A 15,789-nucleotide genomic window follows, 5' to 3' on the forward strand; every position below is an offset into this window, starting at 1 on the left:
TGCAGGTGCACTATTTGTACACTCTGACCCTTAGTACACCGACAGCAAGCTAAAAAGCCAGGGACTTAAATCACAAACCGCAGAGATATCTGTGCACCCATCGATCACCGGGAATAAAACTAGTACAATAGCTTAGGGGGCTAATGCACCTGCTGGAGATTAATCAGTGCAATAATTAATTAAAACCAACGCAACATCCGTATATAAGCATGTTTCATATATTTAAAACCTTGGCTAATTTTTCACGCATCACCATGCAGTGGCAGGCCATATCAGTACTAAAAATAACATTCGGTAGTCAAGCTGCTACACAAGAGAGGTACATTACTATAAGCCCACTGTAGTTTTATCAAAAAGTGCATTATGTCCTTTTTCATTAAAACAGGTATTATATTAAAAGCAAAGCAATCAGTTCACATTTCTGACACGGACCCACCTGGATTTGAACCTATGACGATTAGGTCGAACACAGGCCCATGCAGTGGACGCATTAGTTCACTGAGCCACCAGACCCAGATAATCATTGAATGTGTATGCTTAGGTCAGCTTTCTGATGATGGTAGACGTTTGAGAATGCTGCTCTCATTATTGAGTATTTCGGATTATAGCAGATTTTTGATATTTCAGGATTCTAATTGTGCTGTGTTTATTGTGCATTTCTCGAGCATATTTACTGTTGCGCGATGACTTTTTAAAATGTCACTAAGTAAACTGGAGTATTTATGCAATCCACTGCCTAATTGTCAACTGAGGAACATGGAGTACGGTCACAGTCATACCATCTCTGCTTGACCACATTAAGTAACCTACAAATACCTTGATGTCACTCTACCTCCATTTTCTCTTTTGCATTTAGTATGAGCCTTTATTGGTCATTATGTCAAGGATTTATCGTTTTCATTGTACTACAGTAAGAAGACATTTTTAAGGTTATGTAAGAATCCAGACAATATGATTTTTACTTGTCGCACATGGGTTTTTCTACGATATTGATTTCCTTAAATTACACATTTTTGGATATATTTTATTGTGAAAGCACAAAATCGACAATTTTACTTGCATTTTGTTGAATCCGTGACTCGAATGGGAAATGTATTCTTCATGATTGAGTTTTACATTTACAGTGTGGGTTTCTTGGAACATCTATTAATTGCCTCGATAAGTAATGGCTGCTCAAACTATGTGTTAATTTCTGCACAGGTAACCAAAATAGCTTTGAGGGGCTGGTAGATGAAAGATGAAGGATTTCCTATAAGGGCATTCCCTGACACTTCTCTCACTCACTTTTGTTCTCATTCACTCTGAAGCATATAGATTCATTCAAGGAGAGGACTAATTGCCAGAATTCCTAGTGCACAGATAGCTTCAGTTTGTAACACAGGACCTGCAGTTCCACTTTTTATACATGGGTTGTGGACCAGGGTCAACGGACTCGATAATTCTCGCCTCGGTGCCTACTCTAACCAGGGATCACACTCGGCAACTCTGGGCATTAAGCTACCCTCATCTCTACAACGGCCCCCCACAGACGCCAGGGATGCCTGGTTTCACCTTGGAGATACCCAGAAAGGGACCATCTCACAGGGAAAGCCAGGATGGGTTCCCCAGCGGTCTTCAGCGCCAGGATACTCCATGGAGTCACAGTGCGCTTTACAAGTACACCCACATTAACATGAATGTACACCATGTAGGTGCACCCTGGTCTCCACTTTTCCTTAATATGATACTGATTTGTGGTAAGGGAAAATAGTGTTCTAGATAGCAGGGGCATTAGAACTGGCCCCTCTAGAATGAGAGTCGGTGAAAGTAGGGCTTCAGAAACAACTGGGGTGATGATACGATCTCAAGTGTGACTCTCAGATCGTGGTTGCTAGTTTCCGACACTATCTTGCTGTCTAACTTCTTATACATAATTGTGTTTTGCTGCAATGAGGATTAATCTACTCTACCCATTTCGAATTAATCCTCTGCTAGATGTGTGGCCTCTGACCCACCTCTTTCCACCTCTGTAGCTTCTACTCTCTCTACCCCTCTCCCCAGTAGGTTGTGCTATGGTTCTTAGCGCCGGGACGCCCCGTTGCTGGGGCAGCTGTCGCGCTCAACAAAACACATAACATAACATAGGAGAATAGTTTAACAATATTTTTCTCAGTTTGGAGATGGGAAATAGTTACAAAATGGCTGAAGCGTGTGTGTTTTTCTTTTTGTTTTACCTAGTACAATGCGGGGAGACTGAATTATGGCATGCGTTTTTGCTGGTCATACCCACCCCTGACCCTCGTTGTTGTCCATTTTAGCCTCCTCATAGCTCTGATCAGCAAGTCATTATCCCAATCTTTGGGGCATAATATGGCTATTCCTGCGTTGTATATAGAGAGAGCGGGATACCTTACCCAACCTTTCTGTTCTGTATCCATACTTTGTGTGTAAGATTTCCTTCGCTCTGAAGCCAATATAATTCTTAACAGAATACTACAACGATGTGCTATAAAAGGACAGTAAAAATTGGCTTTGGGTCATCTTCTGGGTAAATGGCTGTCACCTACTTCCATGGCAAACCCTGGTCTTGCAGTACAAACTAATACTGTGCTGTCTGTTCTGGGATGGCAAGTCTCACAATTTCGAAAAATAAAGTTATTTACTACTAAACAACAACACCATTTATTTATCTGTTTACTCAAAAAAAACATAGATGAAAATTTTAACATTTACTATGCCAATAGCTCTAACATTGTCAAAGGCAAAACCATTGCATTGTAAATGCTTGTTCCAATATCTTAATAGCAGTTTAGAGCTGTGGGTAAACCCAAGTGCTAGAACTTAAGAGACTTCATTTGGGCGCAAATGTCATGAGTTTATGTCAGAATATTAAGTACAAAAATGTTGTCTTGCAAAAAAGAATACATACCATAAAGATATGTATCATAAGCGTAAGCCTATGTGGAATTATGAATAGCACAAATCTACTTACCTACGTAGACTTACCTTCACGATATTGCGGTAGTCAATATTCTGGCTTTGATATTTATGTAGGATGATTTTTAAGACACCTAGGTGCTTATTCACCGAGGTAAATTTGATTGTAAATTCACTTCATTCATACAGGCGTAAACCCATTTAGTGGGGCATATACCTCCGCAAGGAGTGTGGAGCTCTCCACAAGGCTCAAGGAGTGGGAAGTGGGCGTTTCAAAGCATGGTTTGTCTTTGAAGTTTGGGAACACTCACGAACCTGTAGGAGTGTCCCGAAACTCTGCCTCTTCCCTTCTATCCAAGAAATTATTGTAAATTTACTCCACCTTAGGGCTGGCTTAACTCCAATTCCAGAGTGGGATGGGGAACAGCCCGTCCCAGATTTGTTGAGCATGTGAAGAAGGTATTTGTCTGTGTTAAAAAATATTTTATATGAGAAAATAAAAAAGGGGTGCATTTGCACTGGAGATCCAATTGCCCCTTTGTGAACATCTCCGTTATGGAGAACTCTACATAGCGAGAATAGGATCCAGAGAGAAAATGTACCTGCCCTTCTAAGGATTACCTTTGGAAACCTATGCTTGGCGCCGCTTTCCGACAATACTGCTGGGAATTTCGGAGAATAGGCAAAACTAGGAAGAGTACGTTCAGCCTGAGATGAACATTTCTGTACATCTTTTTGTAAATCAGCCACATATTTATTATAGAATACCATTTGCATTAGCTGCAAAGTGTACACCCTTGTTAAAAAATCATTTGCTTTTGTATTTCCACTTGGCATCAAATTTTAAACGCGTCTACATTTTTCTCCTGGGTAATATCATTCTGCAATAAGGGTGATAGTAATTGAAGGAAGGCCAAGCAAGAAGCTTGCTTCATGAAATATTGGCAGCACTACATGCATCCAGAGGCGGTTGGTCTGGACTGGTGTCTATAAAGGTAGATCATGTACTGACAGGTTTGAAGGAAAACAATCAAGCGGTTCATTATTTCAGAGTCTGGCACAATATCCCGGAACTTTATTTCTCTGCAGCAGAAAGTCGTGTAGCTGCCCAGAGCAACAACACTGGTATTCAGTATCAAATCAAGCATGTGCCAAGAAGAAACCTGTGTTCTCCTCCCTGTTTTCGTTCTTTAAGGGCTGAATTGGCCAGAGATAGCCCTGAAAAGCTCCCCCCTGCCCCTGAAGCTATCTGGGGCTTTTCTGTGCTTTCCAGATAGCTAGACACGCACTGGGTCGGGGAGTGGAAGGGTTGAATTGCTAACACCGTGATCTCTACAGAATATAGACAAGGAGTTAAAAGTCAAAGTTAGCAATATATATAGCACCAGCCCTGGCATAATCTTTTGCAGCCAGGTTTAGTGCTTTGAGTCAAGATATTCATCCATGAGAACCAATAATGTAAATGTTCATAAAGGGAAAGTAGTGAGGGAAGTTAAGGTACCCTAAGGTTAAGTCCGTCTGACAGCTTGAAACATCAAAATGTTGCTGGAACTTCATCCCTGCACTTCCCTGCCCAACCCCTTTTTCACCGAGCTTTACGAGATCCCCAAACATCTCATTGATTTTCTTTTTGCTGTTGATCTGTTCCCCCACAACCAGGAAACTCGGCAACAACAGTCTAGTATGTGATTGCTCCCTGAGATGGCTGCCCAGATGGATGCGAGAGAATGCACGTGTAATCCGGGACCATGAGCTTCTGAGGTGCACCCAGGCAGCAGCCTCGAGGAGTGGGGACAGCAGCAGTGACCTGCTCCATGCAAGCTTCAGCTCCCTTCTCTGTGGTAAGAAGATGCTCCATGGGCAAGATCCAAAGCTCATGGGTCCTTCTTTCTGATCAGCTGACCTCAGGCATTTTCTTCTTACCTAAGTGTCTCACCAAACAGGTATTCTAATCAGACTGTCTATCACAGGTTTCTCCTAATGTTGCTGTTTAGAGGCTTGTTATCCATCTGATGCTCCCCTTTAATGATTCAAGAGGTTGGTACACTGAAGCTGTGCAGCTGTCCTCAGTCATGTACCATGAGGTTCTTGAGCCACAACAGTCTTAAACTTCATTTTCAGGCTATTTGTATGTGACAGTGTCGAGGTTGATAACATCAACCTACAATAAAAATGTACATTGCATGTTTGATACCAAAAATATCAAGTTTTTTATATCAACTTGCACATATATTGGTCCACAATATCAACTTGCAGTATATCATCAAGGTAAGCAGATGTAACGTTATATTAGTAAATTTGGGAACCTTATTTATGCTTACCTTGATGATGTGGTGGAAGCAATATTTTGGGGTTGATATATGTATGTGTCAATATTACTATCCTTAATATTTTGACATCACCATCCTCTAAATCAGAACATAAGTATATAATTACTATTCTTACTACTGCTATACTGACCTGGAAATCTAGTGGTTAGTTGGATGTGGTGGCCCTGTTGTTATGCGATGCAACACATTCAACATAGTGGGAGTACACACCCAGGCTAGATAGGTGGTAATTAGGAAGTTGTCCTTTAAAGAAATATTTTTTGTCCTCCCTATGAGGAGTTACCTGCGCTGATTCTTCTGGTTTGCAAATCACTTACCCCGACAGTTTAAACTTGTAATTCAGTTCAGTCTTTGACACTCATTATGAGAGGCTCAGTAATGTCAACTCAGAAACTCTGATGGAAACGGGAACTGTGTGCTCCAATCGGCAGTAAAGTGTGCAAATTTAACACCGACCTACATTTTTTACACACACAGATTTCCCCGAGTTATTACTGGTGAATTTTTTTTGTGGGGGAACTGGATGATTCTAGCTTTTGCAGTTTGTGGCTGCTAAAAACGTGCAGTTTCATTGCATTTTGCCCTATTCTCATCTGCGGAGTTTGTAATAATGGTAGTCTAAACACATACAGTCAGATTCATCAAAGCAAAATCGGCTCGCAAAGGGCCAGATTCTGGCCCTTTGCGAGCGCTATTTTTGCATTTGGGATTCATCATCCCAAATGCAAAAATCGCAATTATAGAAATCGCTCAATTGCGAAAAATTGCATTTAAGGAATCTCAATTTGAGATTCCTTAAATGCAATTCATGAACCATTTTAAAATTGCGAAATCGCAATCTGGGGCCGCTATTTACCACGTAGTCTAACTACGTGATAAATAGCAAAAACTTAGAAAAATGCACTTTAGTGCATTTTTAGGGCTCGGCCTACGTCACCACTGCGTCAGCAGGGGGGCGGAGCTCCGAGCTCCTATTGTTAAGGGGTTCTGAATCGTGCAGGAAAAATTCCGCAGTGCGCAAGATTTTTCAGTAGTTTTTTTTCCAATCTGCATGGTAATTGGTCTTCGCGGTGCTGTCTTTCTAGTAGCCTTCACGCAATAGGCCATATGCTATTCATTTTGGCCACTTCCACCATATTTTGTGTGGTTATGCGCACAGGAGTGTTATAAATTTCAATTAGGAGCTGTCAGGGGGCCGCGGTAATGGAATCCAGATGTTCTGGGCGCGTTCACCAATCTGCAGTGAGTGGCGCGCGTTCGTGCTTGTTCTGTGTTCTCCTTCTACCAAAGACATTACTCGCGTTTCCTCTTTTCATGCAGATCTGGTTTTCTTTACTGACTACAGCTGTGTTTATATAGACGGTGGCTTCAGTTGTGCAGCAGGTGCAGTGGCACCAGTGTGGCGTAGTTACCATTCGTGGAGCAGGTGCAGTGTTATCAGTGTTACTTAGCTATGATTGCGCAGCAGGTGTAGTACCACCAGTGTGGCGTAGCTACCATTGTGCAGTAGGTGCAGTGGCACCAGTGTGGCATAGCTACACTTGTGCAGCAGGTGCAGTGGCACCAGTGTGGCATAGCTACACTTTTGCAGCAGGTGCAGTTGCACCAGTGTGGCATAGCTACCCTTGTGCAGGAGGTGCAGTGGCACCACTGTGGCATAGCTACCATTGTGCAGCAGGTGCAGTGGCACCAGTGTGGTGTAAGTATCTTTGGTGAGCAGGTGCAGTGGCACCAGTGTGGCATAGCTACACTTGTGCAGCAGGTGCAGTTGTACCAGTGTGGCATAGCTACCCTTGTGCAGGAGGTGCAGTGGCACCACTGTGGCATAGCTTCCATTGTGCAGCAGGTGCAGTGGCACCAGTGTGGTGTAAGTATCTTTGGTGGAGCAGGTGCAGTGTTACCAGTGTGGCGTAGGCGTAGCTACCATTGGCGGAGCAGGTGCTGTGGTACCAGTTTAGTGCAGCAGGTGCAGTGGTACCAGTGTGTGGTAGCTACTATTGGTGGAGCAGGTGCAGTGGTAGTGTTGCTTAGCTATGATTGTGCAGCAGGTGCAGTGGCACCAGTGTGTGGTAGCTGCCGTTGTGTAGCAGGTGCAGTATTATCAGTGTTACTTAGCTATGATTGTGCAGCAGGTGCAGTTGCACCAGTGTGGCATAGCTACACTTGTGCAGCAGGTGCAGTTGCACCAGTGTGGCATAGCTATCCTTGTGCAGGAGGTGCAGTGGCACCACTGTGGCATAGCTACCATTGTGCAGCAGGTGCAGTGGCACCAGTGTGGTGTAAGTATATTTGGTGGAGCAGGTGCAGTGGTACCAGTGTGGCGTAGGCGTAGCTACCATTGATGGAGCAGGTGCTGTGGTACCAGTTTAGTGCAGCAGGTGCAGTGGTACCAGTGTGTGGTAGCTACCATAGGTGGAGCAGTTGCAGTGGTAGTGTTGCTTAGCTATGATTGTGCAGCTGGTGCAGTGGCACCAGTGTGTGGTAGATGGCGTTGTGTAGCAGGTGCAGTGTTATCAGTGTTACTTAGCTACGATTGTGCAGCAGGTGCAGTGGCACCAGTGTGGCGTAGCTATCATTGGTGCAGCATGTGCAGTGGTACCGGTGTGGTGTAAGTATATTTGGTGGAGCAGGTGCAGTGGTACCAGTGTGGCGTAGGCGTAGCTACCATTGGTGGAGCAGGTGCTGTGGTACCAGTTTAGTGCAGCAGGTGCAGAGGTACCAGTGTGTGGTAGCTACCATAGGTGGAGCAGTTGCAGTGGTAGTGTTGCTTAGCTATGATTGTGCAGCAGGTGCAGTGGCACCAGTGTGTGGTAGATGGCGTTGTGTAGCAGGTGTAGTGTTATCAGTGTTACTTAGCTATGATTGTGCAGCAGGTGCAGTGGCACCAGTGTGGCGTAGCTATCATTGGTGCAGCATGTGCAGTGGTACCGGTGAGTGGTAGCTACCATTGGTGGAGCTGGTGCAGTGGTAGTGTTGCTTAGCTATGATTGTGCAGCAGGTGCAGTGGCACCAGTGTGTGGCGTAGTTACCATTCGTGGAGCAGGTGAGGGGTTATCAGTGTTACTTAGCTATGATTGCGCAGCAGGTGTAGTACCACCAGTGTGGCGTAGCTACCATTGTGCAGCAGGTGCAGTGGCACCAGTGTGGCATAGCTACAATTGTGCAGCAGGTGCTGTTGCACCAGTGTGGCATAGCTATCCTTGTGCAGGAGGTGCAGTGGCACCACTGTGGCATAGCTACCATTGTGCAGCAGGTGCAGTGGCACCAGTGTGCTGTAAGTATCTTTGGTGGAGCAGGTGGAGTGGTACCAGCACTGGCACCAGTGTGGTATAGCTATCATTACTGGAGCAGGTGCAGTGGCACCAGTGTAGCGTAGCTACCATTGTGCAGCAGGTGCAGTGGCACTAGTGTGGTATAGTTATCATTAGTGGAGCAGGTGCAGTGGCACCAGTGTGGTATAGCTATCATTAGTGCAGCAGGTGCAGTGGCACCAGTGTGGCGTAGCAGGTGCAGGGGCAACAGTGCGGTGTAGGTACCATTGTTCAGCAGGTGCAGTGGCACCAGTGTGGTGTAGGTACCATTGCTGCAGTAGGTGCAGTGGCACTAGTGTGGCGAAGGTACCATTGCTGCAGCAGGTGCAGTGGCACCAGTGTGGTGTAGCTATCATTGTTGCAGCAGGTACAGTGGCACCAGTGTGGCGTAGCTACCATTGCTGCAGCAGGTGCAGTGGCACCAGTGCGCCACATTGGTGTAACACACTCACTACCACACACTCACTCCCACAGACTCACCACCACACGCTCACCACTACACACACAACCACACATACAACAACACACCACCAGCCGTGAGTGCACGCTTTCACCAGGGCCAAACACCACCAGCCATCAATGCACGCTTTCACGAACCACAAACACCACCAGGCGTACAACACCAGCCGTCAGTGCATACTTTTACAAGGCGCACTCACCAGCAACCGACAGTGCACGCTTTCACCAAACACACACACCATCAGCCATCTGTGCACGCTTTTACCAACCACACACCCACCAGCCGTCAGTGCACCCTTCCACCAGGCACACACACCTCCAGCCGGCAGTGCAGTCTTTTACCAAGCACACACACCACCAGCCATCAGTGCACAATTTCTACAGGCAGTCACACACACCACCAGCCATCAGTGCACGCATAAATTGTTAACGCATCCACAATTAACTATTGTAGCAATCTCAGTATGGTACACTTTACTTTTAAACATATTCATGTAAAGCACAGCATGCCACCATTGCTACAATTCCAATCTAACCCACATAATTCCACTACACACCACATGCACACACTCCATAACACATGGCGAAAAGACATTGCCATTTACAATGCCATTAGCTCAAACTCAAATAAATCCGAGCCCGATTGCATTTCCAATGCTTGTTCTAAGTTGTATGTTACACACACACATGTCCTTTGGACGTGTGTGTGTGCAACACCAGTGTACATTACCATTTCAGGGGTGCTACAGGGTGTCCTTTGGACACCCTGGCACCCTTGAAATCGCTTCCTTATTTGCGATTCGCTAATTGCTAATCGCAAATAAGGAATGACTCCCCATTCATTCCTATGGGAATGGGAAAGCCATTCCTTATTTGCGATTAGCAATTACCGAATCGCAAATAAGGAAGCAGTAGAAATCGCAAAAAATATTGCGATTTCTACATGCATCCCGTTTTGCGAGTCTTTAATAGCGATTCCTTAAAAATCGCTATTAAGGACTCGCAAAACGGGACTGTGATGAATCTGGGGGATAGTCGATAGATAGAGGGATGATCCAACAACAGACGGAGACCGGGGATTATAATTTCATGACCCCCATTCGTCCACATGTGTCTGTTTAGTTGTACTTGAAGGGTTTGTTTTCCTACAATCAGTATGGTCGTCTTGGGGTCCTTCTATCAGAGAAACCTTTGTTAATAGAGGGATGCATCCTTGGGTACTTAACGGTATTTCCCTAAGTGCCAAGTCTCCATTTACAATCATCTGACATGTGACTGGACACTGGCACAATTTTAGCATCAACTATATTGTGTAACACAAATATCATGTCAAAAACATTGCTTACAAAAATATTGTCTCCATCCTTATAATAGTAAGTACAAAATACTAAAAAAAATAGTTACAAACATACAACAATATCGTTTCTTAATACATATATAGTGTAAAGTAGTAACTTTTTTTTAAATAATTCTTTTTATTCAACAATATGAATCGGTATGAGTTACATGAATCAAGGTGAAAAGATCACAAGCAGGAGGAATTTGTTTAAAGACATATTTACAGACATTGTGTCTACAGGGATTGAGCAATAATACATCATTGGATACATTTGTTATTGGGAGGACAATTCGTCAGGGAAGTAAGGGACTACAGATCTCTCCTCGGTATGTGTTCCATGCCCCCCAAATTTGGGACCACTTCCTAGGGCTCCCCCTTGCTGTGTATACAGTTTTATTCTGGAAAAATCACCAGTCCATATGTTTCTTCCAGTCTGTTATGGTTGGCGGGGTCGAGGCTACCCAGAGCTGACTATATTTCTTTTAGCTACCATAAAGCCCAGTGTTACCCAGGTCCTACCCATCCTGCTCAGGTCAGTGGGTTCCCATACATTCAGTAAGCATCTTTTCACTTCAAAACTCCCATATGATATGCATAAATGTTCCCTCCTGTCCACATCGTCTCCGACATTCACCCCCTTCTGCTCTTCCCATTAGAACCAGGCATGGTCCAGTAATATATACCCTATTTAAGATTTTAAGCTGGAAAAGCCATAGCCTGGCCGAAAGGGAGGACGGTGCCTCCTGCCATTCCTCGTCATCCATTTCGAGGCCGTCTCTTTCCCACTTCACCCTGGTACCCTGGAGGGTGTCTGCTGTGTTGTTTATGAACTTTTTATATGTGAGGGAGATTGCTTTCTCTGGTAGATATCCATCAAGCAGTCTGTCCTCGAGGAGTGTGGATTCTGGGGGGACAGCAGCTCATGTCAGATTTGAAGGTAGCGGAAGTATTCTGTGTTGCCAAGTTCATATTTTTGTTGCAGGGAAGCAAATGTTTCTATGTCACCCTTTACCCATAGATCCCCAATGGTCGAGATCCCAATAAGGTCCCTTTTATCAAACCCCTTCGACCGCCAAAGGTCACCTAATCTCTTGGTGTCCCAGAGTGGTGTTGCTAGTGTCAATCGTCGGTCCCACCCAAGGCTTTTGGTTGCTGCATGCCAGACCTGGACAGAGTGGTTGGTCGGACCAGTGAGGGAGAACCGCTTTGGCTTAGAATACAGGGCTCTGTTATAATTTTCACCTGGAAGGAGCCACCGGTCCATGGCGTAACCCGGGTCATCTATCTGGCGATAAGTGCAGTGATTAATCGCTGCGAGGAGCACCGCCCAATAATATGTCTTGAGGTCCAGAAGGCTGATTTCACTGTCGTACCAGTTAAGGGTGAGCTTATTATAATAATAATAACCTTAAATTTGTAAAGTGCAAAGCTACTTCCAAAGTGGTTTCCCGGTGCTGGGGGCCCTCAGGAAGATTAAGTGAGCTATTGCCCATTCACATGGTGCTGGGCTGACCTGCCACCGGAGATCGAACCATGAACCCTGTGGTCCGGAGTCAGGCACTCTGGCCGCTGCGCCACACCTCTTCCACGCTAGCCGGGGTTTCCCGCCCCACAGCAAGTCTCTCTGTAAGCCCTCTATGACGAAAGTAGTAACTCTTAAATATTTTAAAATATACCATTAATATAAAGTTAATTAAATGAATCTCACTAATATTTAATATAATATATACATATAACCATATATACATATATATATGTGTGTATGTTTATACATATATTATACATATATACTAATACACAATTATTAAAAATATATATTTTACATATATAGATTGTTTTTCTAACAACGCACTCTATATAATAGATATCTCTCTATATATATATATATATATATATATAAATATATATATATATATATAGATATCTATTACCTACTGGCGGTCGCCAGTATGTAGTTATAGTTAGGACCTATTTTCCTTAGGAGAGTGTTTTTTCTTTTGGTAATATCTTTGGCGCTGATTGACGAATCTTGGCAACATTTCAAAACGAATGGGGCGCTCTGGTCAGCTCCTGTCTTGAAAGTTTCGGGGTGAGTCGTCAAGCGGAGGCCGAAACAAAAGGGGGTTTCCAAAACGCATTTTCTCCATGTTAATTTCCATAGGAAACTTTAGACTAAGCTAGAGCCCGAACTGCAAAACGGAATTAGACCAAATTTGGCAAAAAGGTAGCTCTTAATTCAGAAAGTGTTCTTTTTTTTAAATGGTGTAAATTCATTCAGTAGTTTTTGAGAAATTAAAAAATAAAAAGCGAGCGATATCCGACTGCCGCATGGACCCGCGAACCTCCCAAGCGCAAGCTTTAGTTTGCTACTTTGCCAACACTTCACACCAGAAAGTGTGGGCAGTCATCTTGTGACTCGTTAGAACTGGCTCACAAGACGAAACGTAAAAAACAAGATACGGGGCAGGGTAGGAACACCCTGACCCACTAGGCCCACAGGGACCCACAGGGCCAGAAAAAGCAATTAACCCCTTCGACGCTCATGACGAGCTGGGCTCGTCATGAGGTAGCCTCCTCGCACGCTCGTCATGAAACATGGGAATGGGTAAATCCCAGCGTACGGGCGGAATTCCGCCCGCACGCATGCGGTTAAAAAAAAAACTTCTGGTGAAATTCGCATTGAGTCCGCAAATCCGGCCAAAACGTTTTTAAACTCCCACGCATTGTTTGTTTTAAGCCGCCGGGTGGGCCAGGTCCCGGGGGCAATGCTTTAATATGTAGCGGGGGCCCGCGGGCCACCTCAAGCCCCAGGGACTGCCACCTCCCCAGGGCTACCTCCTAAATTCTAAGTGGGAAGGGGTTCAAGCCTGCTCACACTGCTCTGGGGACCACGACCTCTCTGGGGCTTTAAACACTAAGGGAGATGTGCCGCGCGGCCCCTCTCCAGGAGCCTGAGATGGCCCTGGGGACCGCTAGCCCCCAGGGACGGCTCCAGCAATGTCCAGCGGTGCAGTTTGCAATGGCATGGTGGTAGCACTGCTTCCGCCCTGTCATTGCAAACTTCTGCTTCACTTCATGGAAGCAAGAGCAGGAAAACTGCTCTTGCTTCCATGAAGTGAAGCAGAATTGCTTTTGTCCAAAAGCAATGCCGGCTCCCGCAGGAGGCGTGGAGCCGGCAGGGACCGCAGGGGCATTGGGGCTCCCCCACGTTCCCTATGTGAGACCTGGCCCCAGGGGATGGGGTCCCCGGGGCCAAAAGTGGCCAGGACGAGGGGCCACTCAGCCTGCCCCCTTTTTAAACAATTATTATTATTTCTTTTTAAAAGGATGGATGGCCCTGGGGAGGTGGTCCCTAGAGCCATAATTGGCCTCAGGGGGGGCCACATGGTCCCTCTCCAAAAATTAAAAAAATAAATAAAGACTGGCCAGGCCCCAGGGGATAAGGTCCCCAGGGCCAAGAGAGGCCCAGGGAAGGGGGCCACGCGGTCCCCCTTCCAAAAATACCTTTTTGGTGGACCCCGGGGGATGGGGTCGCCAAGGCTGAAATCAGCCTTTAAAAAAAAAAAAAAGGAAAGGTCTAAGCCCGGGGGATGGTGTCCCCGGAGCTGTAATCGGCCTCAAGCTGCAATCGGCCTCGTGCCCCCCCCCCCCTCTTTTTCAATAAAGAAAGAAATGTAACAGGTCCCTGGGCCACAAAGTCCCCTTCTCAAAACAAAAAATAAAAAATAATGGCAACTCGCCGGAGGCCCTACCCCCTCCCTGCACGACTCTGCAAACGCGCCTCCTGGCATGCTCTGCATTGGGAGATTATGTCCCTGTCGCTACTGAGGGTACCTGAGGGCCAACTAGGCCACCAGGGACCTCCAGTAAGCCCCACACAGTGGGATTGCTGCGAGGTGGTATGAGGCCATGTCCCTTTTCAGACCACTCTGCAAGCACGCCTCTTGAGGCCCTGGTGGCGGGGTGATGAGGTTCCTTTGTGTCCCAAAGACCTCAGGACTAAAGTGGACTGCATCCTGCAAGCAGCAGTGTGCCAGGAGGCACATTTGCAGAGTGGTATAAAAAGGGGCATGGCCTCTGACCACTCTCAGCAATCCAGCTGGGTGGGGCTTACTAGAGGTAACAAGAGGGCTAGTTGGCCCCCAGGGACCCTCAGGAGGCAAGGGGACATCATCTGAAACCAAGAGCGCGTCAGGAGGTGCGTTTGCAGAGTGGTGGAGAAAGGAGGCGTGGCCTGTGTCTACCTCTCAGCAATCCCACTGTGTGGGGCTTAGTGGAGGTAACAGGTAGGCTAGTTGGCCCCTAACGACCCCCACAAGCGATGGGGACTATAATCCCAATCCAAGAGCGCGCCAGGGAGCATGTTTGCAGACTGGTGGGCAAAGGGGGTATTGCCTGCTATGAGAACTTACCAGTGTTGTTGTGTGGGACTTACTAGAGGTAATAGAAGGGGTAGTTGGCCCCCAAGGTTGTCCTTGGGGGCCAACTACCCCTCCTGTTACCTCCAGTAAGTCCCACACAGTGGGATTGCTAAGAGGTCTTTGGCGGCCACGCCCTCCTTTATCCACCACTCTGCAAACGTGCCTTCTGGCATACTATGGGGTGGGGGATGAAGTTCACTTTACTCAAGAGCTCCAGGTACCTCCTGTAAGTCCTACGCAGCAGTATTCCTGAGCACTGGTCAGGGGCCCAGTCCCCTTTCTGCACCACTCTGCAAACGTGACTACTTTGTTTTAGTTAGAAATTAGCATTTAAAAAAACCTTAGAAATTCACTGAAAAATCAGAGGTTTCAGGTACGTCATAGTTAGTAATGAGCATTTAAAAAACCTTAGAAATTCACTAAAAAAACATAGGTTTAAGGGACATTATAGTTAGTAATTAGCATTTAAAAAACCTTAGAAATTCACTGAAAAAACAATGGGTTTCAGGGACGTTATAGTTATGCTGACATTTCATTCGTACAAAACCAGAAAAATTTGGCCATTATAGTTAGCTGACCTAACTATAACTCACGCCCCTGCAATGCACTGCTGATGACGTCACATATTACATCACTCATGACATGGTCAGTGACATCACTGATGACATCACTGATGACACTGATGACATCTCAAATTACATAATTGAAAGAAAAACACTGTTGAGCAACCCAGCATAGCCCTTTGAGATCTATGTCATTTTAAAAGAAGAGCTTGCCCCCTTTCTTCTTCAGTTGTTCAATTCGGCTTTCATAGACGGTCAAGGCCTCACTCTGTCATAGGATGAAGCAACTATAACTATTTTACTGAAACCTAACAAGAACCCGAGATCCTGTGAATCTTACAGGCCTATCTCACGCTTAAATAGTGACCATAAATTATACACTCAGATAATAACCAAACGCCTGGATAAGGTAATAGGATCACTAATCACTAATACACCTAGATCAGAAAG

At 45.6% G+C, this 15,789-nt stretch overlaps 1 protein-coding gene across 1 annotated transcript in view; it reads left to right on the forward strand.

Annotated features, from left to right (window-relative positions):
• Positions 1–4,581: 4,581 nt before the first annotated feature.
• Positions 4,582–15,789, forward strand: part of LOC144769444 (polycystin-1-like) — a 640,821-nt gene continuing 629,613 nt past the window's right edge. The window contains exon 1 of the mRNA XM_078653538.1: positions 4,582–4,757. Coding sequence (XP_078509664.1) covers positions 4,634–4,757 — 124 coding nt within the window. The 5' untranslated portion in view covers positions 4,582–4,633. The remainder of the gene's footprint in view (positions 4,758–15,789) is intronic.

The sequence above is a fragment of the Lissotriton helveticus genome, chromosome 7, assembly GCF_964261635.1.
Source record: "Lissotriton helveticus chromosome 7, aLisHel1.1, whole genome shotgun sequence".
Lineage (NCBI taxonomy): Eukaryota > Metazoa > Chordata > Amphibia > Caudata > Salamandridae > Lissotriton > Lissotriton helveticus.